At 45.5% G+C, this 12,776-nt stretch overlaps 1 protein-coding gene across 1 annotated transcript; it reads right to left on the bottom strand.

Moving 5' to 3' along the window:
• Window positions 1-10,303: 10,303 nt before the first annotated feature.
• LOC129184952 (ADP-ribosylation factor-like protein 8A) lies at window positions 10,304-12,660 on the bottom strand. Its single transcript, XM_054781517.1, has 7 exons — window positions 12,256-12,660; window positions 11,629-11,709; window positions 11,453-11,526; window positions 10,836-10,929; window positions 10,622-10,689; window positions 10,486-10,556; window positions 10,304-10,374 (listed from the first exon to the last, which is right to left on the bottom strand). The coding sequence occupies exons 1-7, from the start codon at window positions 12,376-12,378 to the stop codon at window positions 10,322-10,324; spliced, it is 564 nt and encodes a 187-aa protein (XP_054637492.1). The 5' UTR covers window positions 12,379-12,660; the 3' UTR covers window positions 10,304-10,321.
• Between the last annotated feature and the right edge of the window lie 116 nt (window positions 12,661-12,776).

Consider the following 12,776-nt stretch of genomic DNA (forward strand, 5'->3'; position numbering starts at 1 on the left):
CTTCCTTGTTGTTTATTTGGACTCACACTGATGATGTCATCACACACTCTTATATGTTTTCATCGTCATCGTGGGTAATGTAGTTTTTCAACAAAACAAGATGAAGTACATTCTGAATGTTAACGACATTACCATGGGATACTGGCACACACGCACACACGCACACACACACACGCACACTCTTAATTTAGAAAGTCAAAATGCGAACAAAAAGTCTCCCATCCCACTTCTCTCTTCTGCTGGTCGTCCCTGGCAACCTGCATGTGTGTGTGTGTGTGTGTGTGTGTGTGTGTGTGTGTGTGCTTTTTTTCCCAATCACGTTGATGCAAACGTGGTGGTGGAGTGGGTGGGGCTTTGGCAAGCTCATTAGCAGTGATGAGAATGATCAGAACCCCCAAACAGACCACCTCTGTTCTCTAATGAAGCCCCCAACACGGCCGTGTGTGAAGGCGGCGTTATGCAAGCACAAGGTCACGAGTTCGAGCCCCTCATCCTCAACATTCAAATTTGATTTAGAATACATTTTCAGTAAAAATGTAAATGTATTCTAAAATGTATTAAACATAAAAAAAACTAAGACATGACATGTATATAAGTATTCACAGCCATCTTTTAGAATATAATGCCACAAGCTTGGCACGCGTATCTTTGGGCACTTTCATTCCTCTTTGCAGCACTTCTCAAGCACCGTCAGGCTGGATGGGAAGCATTGGTGCAGCCATTTTTACATCAGGGGGATTCAATGGGATTCAAGTCTGGGCTCTCGCTGGTCAACTCGAGGACATTCACATGGTTGTCCTGAAGCCACTGCTGTGAGATCTTGGCTGTGTGCTTAGGATCGTTATGCTGCTGAACCTAGTCTGAGGTCAAGAGTGCTCTGAAGCAGGTTTTCATCCAGGATGTCTGTATTCATTTCTGCATTCATCTTTCCCTCTATCCTGACTAGTCTCCCAGTTCCTGCCGCTGAAAAACATCCTCCCTGGACCATGTGAACCATGTTTCACTGTAAGAATGCTATTGGCCAGGTGAGGAGTGATGCCTGCTTCCTTCCAAAGTCCAACAAAGAGTTCAATCTTGATCTCATCAGACAAGAGCATTTTCTTTTTCATGGACTAAGACACCTTTAAGGTGCAAACTCCAGGCGGGCCGCCATGTGCCTTTCACTAAGGAGTGGCGTCCGTCTAGCCACCTAAGCATACAGGCCCGATTGGTGGTTTTCTGTAGACGTTTCGGTGGGTCACGGGGTCTTTGCCAAAGAAAATAGTGTAATAATCTGATGTACATGAACGCACTTCGCATCTGTGCTATTCGCTTGCTACACCACCACGAGGCGCATGCCGCATTTATGGGCGACCTTGTCAAGCTTGAGCAGGAGGGAAAGGACATCGAGTGCGTACTTAACATGCCGTACACACAGCTAAGTAGCCGTTATATCAACTGCAGAAGAGCGCAGCATAAAGCGAAAGCGCCCGTTGTGTTGCATGGGAAAGATCCACCCACAGTGAAGACTACTAGGTACAGTATGACGGTACTGCTCAATGCCCAGTTAGATCAATTGGCCGAGGCAGAGGGGTAGTCTACATTAAAAATGAGCCTCTTGTTATTATTGAGTTTAGCTACTGAGCGCTGAATCAGAGCAACTGGACTTACTTGATTTTTGTTTCACTTCTAATAAAGGTCCATGTAGAAATGCTCTGATTCAATTCCTCAGATATAACATCTACACATTCACTTTTTTAAATCATTTTTGAATTTGTGTCTGAAAATGTATTGCTGCTGAACTGATCATGAAACCTGTTTTGTGCTGGCACACGTTATTTTGCACTACCTCAAATTCAAACTGCGCTTTAATGTCTTTTCATTAAAGGTACTGTTTGCAACTGGCTCACAATGACACTGCCAGTGCTTAGCAAAGGCTCCTGTGCATGTGTGTGGTACCCGAGGCACAGGAAGAGGATGGGATATAATGCTTGCAACACATTCTAAAGTTAGCGCCTTCTAGGCAGCCCCGTAACCTTTTCAAAGTGTCTTTTTACATGTAAAATTTAAATGAATAAATGTTTTATTCAATAAATATTTTATTTGAGAAGTTTATGTACAAACATTTCGACAATTTGGGTCGCCACTTGTCATTGAAGTGTGATGGTGGGTTCCGCAGCCAAGCCAGTTGAGAACGACTGGTTTAGACGTCAGGCCAGTCTTAGGAAGAGTCCTGGTGGTTCACAATTTCTTCTACTTACGCCACTGTGCTCATTGGGACTGGAGATTTGTGCCTCAAAACTATCCTTTCTCGGAGGTCTACAGACAATTCCTTTGACTTCATCCTTAGTTTGTGCTCTGATATGCACAGTCAACGGTAGGACCCCATATCGACGGGTGTGTGCCTTTCCAAACCATGTCCAATCCACTGAATTTCCAACAGGAGGGTTCCAGTTCAAATGTAGAAACATCTCAAGGAGGATCAGTGGACCAGAGCACAATTTAGAGCTTCATGGCAAAGGCGCTAAATACTTGTTGATGATACATTATCACATACAAACAAGCAAAATGATATCAGTAAGTACACCTTGCTGTGTTTTCAAACCTTGAAACGTAAATGTTCTGCTGCCTGAAGGGAGCCATCTTCCTTCATACGGCGGCCATCTTGTCCACTGGTCACTTCTTCTTCTCAGTCCTTTGCTATCACACCATCTGTCCTCTACTTCCTTTCTGTAGTCACTCTAAGAGACATTTAGGGACTTCCAGCTTCTGTTTGACGAGGAGAAAAAAAATGATGTTTAATATGTCAATTATTAACCAATATAAAAATAGTCAAGCCGACTACACCTGAATGAACTTTGCCACGTGAAATGATCCAGTCTGTGGCCGAGCTCGCTGTCACATGTCAACAAGCGGCCTTCAATTAAACGTGTTATACCTTAAAAAGTCACTTTTAAACCTATAAAACTGACATAGAGCAAACAAAATGTTTTATGTTCAACTGAAAAGTTTCTTCTTCTTTGAGAGTGAGCGCCCCCTGCTGGTTTCACACTTTCTTTAAATGATCTTTAATGCTATGACAGTCTTGTCTGCGTGTGTATGTGTGTGCCAAAGTGTGTGTGTGTGTGTGCATGTGTGTGTGTAAGATTTCAATGAGCACAAATTAATCTGACCTGAATGTCTCTCTCACACACACACACACACACACAGAGGGGCACAATGTTGGTTTTGTTCTGTGGGAAAACTGGTGGCAGTGGGTGGGTGTGTGTGGGGGGGGGGGTTAGGAGGAGGGATACTGTTGTCATGGCGATGATCACAAGGTCGCGATGGAGAGTGAGTTTGTGTTGGGACAGGAAACACTGAGGCCTCCTCCTTTGTAACACACACACACACACACACACACACACACACACACACACACACAGGCTCCTTGGCGCTCTCACAGAGGATGGAGGGTGGAGGGGGGTGGGGCCAGAAGCAACATGAAGGTTTTATCAGTTTGATCACGTCATGGCTAAAGTGACCAGACGAGTTCTTTTTTTTGTTGTTCGTCTGAGAAAGTTGAAGTCCAACACGTCTGAAGGGTGAAAGGTCACCAAAACAGACCGAACAGGCCATCAGACGCCCCCTGGTGGCTAAAATAGAACATGACAATTGTCTGAAGTCTCATTGCCCAAATGTATATTTTTTTTATCAACTTTATTGTGTCTGTTTGTTTACACTTTTAATCATATACATGTATTTATATTGTATATATTATTCATCAGATTTCAGCTTTAAACTGTCATGACAGTTTCCATAAATTATGCAGTGTATTGTATCACTGCTGTGTGCTGCCCCCTACTGGGCCAGTAGTAACACTGCAACTTTATTGACTAAACCAATGATTCCCAACCACGGTGTCGCAGCACATTAGTGTGCCAGGAGAGATCATCATGCATCCAGTTTCACTTAATTGGTCCAAAAATGATTATTTATTTATTAAAAATAATTTTTAATAATAATTTGTATCTATGCCAGAGACCTATGGTACACATGCACAAGTACAGTGTAACAGAAAGTTGATGAGCATCCAATCCAGAAGCGCATTGTATACAGTATTTATTTATACAGTATATGTACAAAATTAACCAGAGTCATGTTATTTAATAGTTGAATATTCAGATATGTGAGTAGATATATGAGCTCTATCAAGTACTCTATGAAGCCCAGCCACCCTACGGAGCCTCATTTCAGCCGCTTGTACTCGCGATCTTGTCCTTTTGGTCACTACCCAAAGCTCATGACCATAGGTGAGGGTAGGAACGTAGATCGACCGGTAAATTGAGAGCTTTGCCTTTCGGTTTAGCTCTCTCTTCAGCACAACAGACTGATGTAGAGTCCGCATCACTGCAGACGCCGTACCAATTCGCTTGTCTATCTTGCGTTCCATCCTTCCCTCACTCGTGAATAAGACCCAGAGGTACCTAAATTCCTTCACTCCGGGCAGGATTTCATCCCCGACCCGGAGATGGCACGCCTCCCTTTTCCAAGCGAGAACCATGGACTCGGACTTGGAGGTGCTGATCCTCATCCCGGCCGCTTCACAGTCGGCTGCGAACCAATCCAATGAAAGTTCAAGTTCACGGCTCGATGAAGCCAGCAGGATCACATCATCTGCAAAAAGTAGAGACTTAATCCTGCAGCTGCCAAACCGGAACCCCTCAACGCCCTGGCTGTGCCTAGAAATTCTGTCCATAAAAATAATGAACAGAATTGGTGACAAAAGGCAGCCCTGGTGGAGTCCAACCCTCACTGGAAACGGGTCCGACTTATTGCCGGCAATGTGAACCCAACTCTGACACCGGTCATACAGGGAATGGACAGCCTAAATTAGCTGGTCCAATACCCCAAACTTCCCATAGAATTCCTCAAGGAACACGGTCGAATGCCTTCTCCAAGTCCACAAAACACATGTACACTGGTTGGGCAAACCACACTCCTCCTCCTGAATTCGAGGTTCAACTATCCGGTGGCTCCCCCTCTCCAGAACCCCTGAATAGACCTTACCAGAGAGCCTGAGGAGCGTGATTCCACGATAGTTGGAACACACCCTCCGGTCCCCCTTCTTAAAACTGCCAATCCAGAGGTACTGCCCCCAATGTCCACGTGATGCTGCAGAGTTGTGTCAACCAAGACACGCCTACAGCATCCATGACCTTAAGGAACTCCTGGCGGATTTCTTCTACCCCCGGGGCCCTGCCACCGAGGAGCGTGTCGGTGGGATTGAGGAGGTCTTCGAAGTATTCTTTCCACCGATCCGCAGCATCCCAAGTCGAGGTCAGCAGCACACCATCCCCACCATACACGGTGTTGACTGACTGCCTCAGTGATCGCCAGAGCCGCAGACCGCTTGGCCTGCCGATACCTGTCAGCTGCTTCCGGAGTCCCATGAGCCAAAAAGGCCTGATAGGACTCCTTCTTCATCATGACGGCATCCCTCACCACTGGTGTCCACCATCGGGTTGTGGGATTAACTCCACGACAGGCACCAACCACCTTACGGCCACAGCTTCGAAAAGCTGCCTCGACAATGGAGGCACGGAACATGGCCCATTCAGACTCAATGTCCGCCACCTCCTTTGGAACATGGTCGAAACTCTTCCGGATGTGGGAGTTGAAACTCCTTCTGACAGAGGACTCTGTCAGTCGTTCCCAGCAGATTCTCACAATACGTTTGGGCCTGCCAGGTCTGACCGACATCCTCCCCCACCATCAGAGCCAACTTACCACCAGGTGGTGATCGGTTGACAGCTCCGCCCCTCTCTTCACCCGTGTGTCCAAAACATATGGCCGCAAGTCCGATAATACGACCACAAAGTCAACCATGGAAGTGTGGTCTAGGGTGTCCTGGTGCCAAGAGCACATGTGGACATCCTTATGCTTGAACACAGTGTTTGTTATCGACAAACTGTGATGAGCACAGAAGTCCAATAACAAAGCACTGCTCGGGTTCAGATCAGGGGGCCCGTTCCTCCCAATCATGCCTCTCCAGGTCTCACCTCTCCAAGTCCCCCAGCAGAACAAGGGAATCCCCTGAGGGAGCACTCTCCAGTACTTCCTCCAGAGACTCCAAAAAGGGTGGGTATTCTGAACTGCTGTTTGGCACATAAGCACAAACAACAGTCAGGACCCGTCCCCCCACTCGGAGACGCAGGGAAACTACCCTCTCGTTCACCGGGTCAAACTCCAACATACAGGCCACGAGCCGGGGCGTAACAAGAATTGCCACCCCTGCCCGTCGGCTCTCACTACTGGCAACACCAGAGTGGAACAAAGTCTATCCCCTCTCGAGAGGACTGGTTCCAGAGCCCTTGCTGTGCGTTGAGGTAAGTCTGACTATATCTAGCCAGAACTTCTCAACTTCGTGCACCAGCCGAGGATTGGACGGCCAAGGTCCCCGCCTTCGGCTGCCATCCAGCTCACTGTGGAGCTCTATCAAATACAGTACAGATTTGCATATGTGGAGAAGTATGAATATACTGTAGAGTGATATAGAGATATACGCATACTATGGATACTTAGTATACAATATACAGATCGAATCATATTATAAGGCTAATTATGAGTATACAGACTAAATGTGAAGATGTACATACACAACAGACAAATGGGCAAGGTCAGCATGAGGATGAGGAGTGGGGTTTGTGGGGGTTATTGAGTTATTGAAGATTCTGTGGACTTGACCCAAGCAACGTTCCCTTTCAAAATCATCAATGCCTCACAATTGAGTCTTTATGATTGTCTGGGAGGTTTTTACCACCCACTGAAAAGCTTTGTGGTCTGCAAGAGTGCAGTTCCCGAGCCAGGCTGTGACACAACTGGTCGGGATGATGTCTATCGCTCAGTGGTAGAAGTTCTTGAGTATCACTGAGGACAGATGGTGCATCTTCAGGGAACACAAGAAAAAGAGGCGTTGGTGTGCCTTCTTGAGCAGGCTGGAGGAGTTGATGGACTAAGAGAGGTCCTCCCATATGTGGATCCCCAGGAATTTCCTCCTTCCACAGCCATCCGATTGATGCGGATTGGACTGTGCTGTCTGCCTCTCTACTTCCTACTCTGTGGACATTGTGGACTCTACTTAAGTCCACAATGAGGTCTTTAGATTTGGCAGTGTTAATGAGCAGGTTATTATGCTTGCACCAAGCAGCCAGATGCTGTACCTCCACCCTGCAGGCTGTCTCATCTTGTTGCTGATGAGGCCGATCACTAATGCAAACTTTATGATGGAGTTGAATCCATGCACAGATCTACAGTCGTTGGCAAAGAGGGAGTACAGGAATGCACTCAGCACACAGCCTAGTGCTGGGGTCCGTAGACTTGTTGAAGACATTGGTTTCGCTTTAAAGCATACTCAAAGAGGGGGCCACGTGGAGGCTGTCTTCACTCCCCCACCCACACCCCGAAAGCAGTGGACAACCCTCAACCGCATGAGGACAGGTGTGGGACCTTTCGGAGAATCAATGCAGCGCTGGGGCCTTGCGGACAGTGCCCGCTGTGAATGTGGAGACCCCCAACAGACTGTTGACCACGTCTTGACCAGCTGCCCCAAATGGTGATCTGGGCCTAATCGACCCGGACGACGAGACACTGAAATGGCTTGTATCTGTATCGGATCGATACTACCATGATGAGATATTCTATTTTTATTTTCAGAAATGTGTGGGGGTTTTTGTTATTGTTATATTTATGTATTGTATACACACTCTGAGAATAATTCATTGGACACAGGAGGCCTTGAGAGCAGGGGTCTCCAACCTTTCTTCTTGTGAGAGCTGGTCAATGTTTGTAACATTTCTTTTCATGGTTTATTTCAACTAAACAAACTGAGGCCCTGTCCGCACAGGAAGGCTTCTGTTTCTTTTTTGTTTTTTTTTTGGCAGGTTAAAAGAAAAAATAACGTCCCCACAGTGTCAGATTAGCTGGGATTCTGCCTGGAATTCTGTGCCCCATGACAAAAAAAAGACTCCCTGTTTTTATTTTTTAATAATTACCTAATAATTAGTAAGGAGCTCTCGGAATTGTCCAAACTTTCCACCCTGTACGGCAATTAGTCACATCCACCCTACAACGGATCGGTGGGTGAAGACGATGTAATAGACCTACAGTACGTATGTGGCACTGTAAAAAGACACACAGACCAAACCATGTGACGCACCAAAACTGTAAAGAGGAGTATAAGACAAAAAATACCTAAAAATATTAGGAGAATGTCATGCCAGTTGAAATATTAAGATTATGTTCGGCAGCAGTACATAACCAGTCACTTCTGGTCACGTAAGGGCGATGGGGCGGCAATGTCATCGTTCTCACAAAATAGTGTTGACAGCACCTGATGCTTTAGGCCCTGTCCACATGGGAGCTGCCTGGTTTTTTTTTGGAGGGGTGCGGGTTGAAAATGCAACAAGCCAAGGATATGAATGAGAGCCAGTCGTATTTTTGCTTTTGTTTCGTTATTTTACACTATTGACCTTATTTTGCTTAAACAACTGTGTGTAATAAAAAAAAGGATATAATTGTACTGTTTTGTTGATATTGTTACATTGTCTTATGTTGTTGTTTGTAGATAAGTTTGCTGATAAAAATACATATATTTTTGTTTGCCTAAAATCTCAATCTCAGGGTATTGAAACTATAGCAACTGGAAAATACAGAGTGCAATACAGTGCAATGACCTGGGTGAAAAACAATATTCACAGGTATGTTGCCTAAAATCTGTTTTATACTAATTAGAATTGTGATCAACAAATTAAAATTCAATGAACTTCAGAACTTTCCAGTAAAAAGTAACGGTAACAGTATTGGTGTTGGCAATACTGGACCTGCATATACTAAGTATCAGATCGATACTTAAATTTGTAATATCGCCCACTTCGAGAACAGCAGAACAAACAAGACGGTTCTAGACAAGGAACACAATGCATGATTACATCATCACCTGAGGCAGGTTTGCCCAAAAAGGTGGCGAAACAACATCTCTGAATGTCAACATGTATGCTGTGAACTGGATCAGAACCATGCTGCAGAAACAAGAAAAGACTGGATCAGCACCTGGTGTTAAAGGTGTGAAAGCAAAGTGCATAATGGCAAACAAAAACTCACAACCGCTTCAAGTTTTCATGTTTTTTTAATTTCTCCTCACATTTCACCTGTGTTTCTCAGTGACGTCATAAAAGTCTTTTTCACCAGAGTAAAAGCCCACAGATAAAACACTGGCACAGCGCTCCTGAGAGGCGTTGCTGTTACTGACTGACGATGCTTCCTCTTGGATAGTCAGTTTAGTTTCGTTGGTATTTGGAAAGTTTGACAAAAGCGACAACACGTCTCGGAGCACAGCATCCCAAATTTATTCTTCATTTAGAGGTCAATCAATGTGAAAGTAACTTTTAAACACGTCCTAAATTGAAGTCTAATTTGTCAGGATGTGCGCACATTTAAAATGTCTGACAGTGAAGGCCAAAGAACATCAATCAGATTTGATGACTTATAAATAAACGCTGATCTCTTATTGACATAAATACCTTCCGGATCATATGACACTGGCGGCCAATCAGAATTGACCACACAGGAAGTAAGAACACAATGAAGAAACTAATACAAAACCAAAATAAACATAAAAAGCTGTTACAGATTATTAACATTTTCTTATCTTACAAAAACAAAATTAACAGTGCAATAAAAATGTTTTTTAAACGCCCTTGCCACACCGCACAGGCTTGAAGGGGACCGGTGCTCTGTGGTGCGGCAGGAAGGAAACATCCAGAAACGAGAGGAGGAAGAGAAGAAACTTGTGAGGGTGAAAGATGAAGACTGATGGACGGATGAGGAGGATGAGGTGATGAAGGCAACGTGAAGCAGCCTCATGTCCCTCATCTGTTCTTCACCAAGACGACACTGATGTCACTCTTCTCTTTATAAAAACTCCAGTTAGTTAATTCATAAATACAATTAGTTCTTTGCTAAATACATGACTTGCTGGGGGAGGCGGGGTCTAACTGTGACTGCTTCCTGGTTGATGGCTTCCATCTTTAAACGTGTTCAGTGTTTAAAAGGTGTGTGAGCGTGTCGGGGCGGAGCCAGAGCAATCAATCACTACCCCACCCCCTCAAAATAAAGAAATGCTTCAAGCCACCACCAACCAATCAGAGCAGGGCACATGATGGCTAATGTAGTTTATGGAAGATGTAAACAAACATAAAACATGAGGGGAGGGCATGTTCATGGGGGAGGGGCTTGATCGAGTGGGTGTGGCCAGGCTGGGGGGGGGGGGGGGGGGGGGGGGGGGGGGGGGGTATGTCTTCTCTCAAGAGCTTCTCTTGGTCCGAGAGTGTTGGATCAGCCACTGGAGGGTTATGTCTACATGAACAGAACACAGGAAGTCATCAGTAAACAGGGAATCATCAATAATCAGGAAGACAACAGTAAACATAAGGTCACAGGTGGGGTGTGTGTGTGTGTGTGTGTTACCAATGTTGTCCTTCTCCTTGCAGGAAATAGAGTAGCAGCAGATCTCTCTGTCCTGGATGGCTGACAGGTTCCTGGAACCAAAACAAAATTAGGAACCAGAAAGTTGTTGGTGTTGGTGTTGGGTTGGCGAACTCACATCCTCTCAATGAGTTCCTTCTCGTCCAGAGCTCCTGGGAGGTCCCGCTTATTTCCCAGAACCAGAACCTAAACACAACACCATGTGACAACTGTCAATCACCTCAAAGCCAACAATATCATCTACGGTCAGATGAATATTTGTTTGCCAATGTTAAAAAGGAGCAAGGTCCACACGTGGACTGGTTTCTGCTCCGGTTCTGTAGCTTACTCACAGGAATTCCCTGAAGCTGAGGCTTGTCCAGCAGATTGTGGAGTTCATTTTTAGAAGCTTCAATCTTCTCCGGATCAGCGGCGTCCACCATGTAGCTGTATACAGAACTAAGGGTTATAGTCTAATTTGCTGAATTACACGTATGCACAATTAAAAAAACATTCATGATTCATATTTCCAGGTCAGTGGGTTGCGAGCCTGGGCTATTAGAATACTGGCTAGCGGGCTCGACACTCAGTCAGTGGGGAGGTGAGGCCGTGGGATCGAGTCCAGGCGTGTACAGGGCTGGACTGTGCGCGATGACCACCGTTACATGTCTGAGGCGTGTTAAGAAGCAGAGTTAGCTATTGTACAGAGTTGTAACAACAAGCTACAAAAACAGTTTTTTCATGGGTTTGTTAGCGAGGCCAAACGATAGCATCAAGCGTTAAAAAAAAAAAAAAGTAGCAACAAATCTCTGTGGCAGGCCAAATATATTCGTGGTGGACCACCACGAATAAATGGATGTATGGGAAACAATGAGATGTCTTCCGACACGCTCAGAGAAACAAGACCAGATCAGAGCGCTCCACTAAACGCTGTCAGCTCCAATCAGACAAAGTTCTCCTTGAGACTCACACGATGGCACTGACTCCTCTGCAGTAACGCTCCCACATGCTTCTGAAACGAGGCTGCCCACCGATGTCCCACAGCTGCGCACGCACACACAAGAATTGTGTTTGTTACTTCGGTGATACTGTCATTTTGTGGAAGAGGTGTGTCATGGTGACAAAGTGATCATGAGATTAGCCCACCTTGATGGTGACGTTGCCTTTAGTGATCTTCCTCATGTTGAATCCCACTGTGGGAATCATGTCTTCACTGAACTGGCCAGACTGGACACACACATTAGAGACAATAATCAATTGTACGAACAATTAATAATCACAGTGTGTCTTTGCTGCTCCTAACACAAAACATATGATCATGTAGGTCAATCACCATCCCTATAGACGTTGATGGAGATCACGTGATTCTGACGTGTGGACGTCAAGTGTAGGGGTGTGTGTGTGTGTGTGTGTGTGTATGTGTGTTGGGGGTCGATCGATGCTCCATTACTGGTTACAATCTTTTTTTACGGCCTGCTGACACCATGTGACCGTGAGCACACTCACTAGTTCTATTGCAATCATTGGCGATGTTAAACGAGCCTCATTCGCTCAGAAGGAGAACATTTGAGCTTTATATAACATCAGCATCAGACTGCTGGCGTCGTCCTCTGTGAGCCACAACAAAATATTAAATTACTAGTATTTTACTGATGATTGCAAAGATTTCAGAGCCTGAACGGCTGACATGAATAGACTGAGGTCATCATAAGAACAACAATGGATGCAGCCAGATGCTAACAGCTGGATAGCTATTAGCTTGAGCCTTCTTACCGCTATGACGTTGACGAATGTGGTCTTCCCGGAGTACTGCAGCCCCACCAAGGTCAGCTCCATCTCCTCCTTCCAGAAGAGCGCCTTGAACCAGTCCAGCAGTTTGTTGATCAGCGCTATCATCCTCGTCGTCCGCTGCTAATGCTAATGCTAAGCAAGCTCCGGCTGCTACGGCTAAGTGGCTCGGCTAGCTAACTAGCTGGCTGGCTGGCTAACGCCCCGACGATGTTTTCTCCCCACCGTCAATCAACGTGACAAGCTGAGAAGGTGACAGACAACCGATCCACACTGTCGCCTTGACCGCAGCCGAAAGGGAGAGGTCTTTTGTCTGTACTTCGAGACGCTAACGCCTGCTGTCTTTTTGCTGCTGTTTACTACCGACGCCTTTCCCGACAAGCCACCCAGAATGAGGCGCACATCCGGTGGTTTCAAAATAAAAATATCGGACGTGCCCATTCAAATATAAAGAAATTGTCACACCAAGAACAAAAACGAATATAAATATAACCAAAGCGACAGAT

The sequence above is a fragment of the Dunckerocampus dactyliophorus genome, chromosome 1 (assembly GCF_027744805.1).
Source record: "Dunckerocampus dactyliophorus isolate RoL2022-P2 chromosome 1, RoL_Ddac_1.1, whole genome shotgun sequence".
NCBI classification, from domain to species: Eukaryota; Metazoa; Chordata; class Actinopteri; order Syngnathiformes; family Syngnathidae; genus Dunckerocampus; species Dunckerocampus dactyliophorus.

Excerpts from the sequence above, each read along its gene's own strand:
- LOC129184952 (XM_054781517.1), bottom strand. The coding sequence starts at position 12,378 with ATGATAGCGCTGATCAACAAACTGCTGGACTGGTTCAAGGCGCTCTTC. Across the intron at positions 11,527-11,628 it reads AAGGCAACGTCACCATCAAG|CTGTGGGACATCGGTGGGCA; the intron begins GTGGGCTAATCT and ends GTGCGTGCGCAG. Across the intron at positions 10,690-10,835 it reads CTCAGCTTCAGGGAATTCCT|GTTCTGGTTCTGGGAAATAA; the intron begins GTGAGTAAGCTA and ends TGTTGTGTTTAG.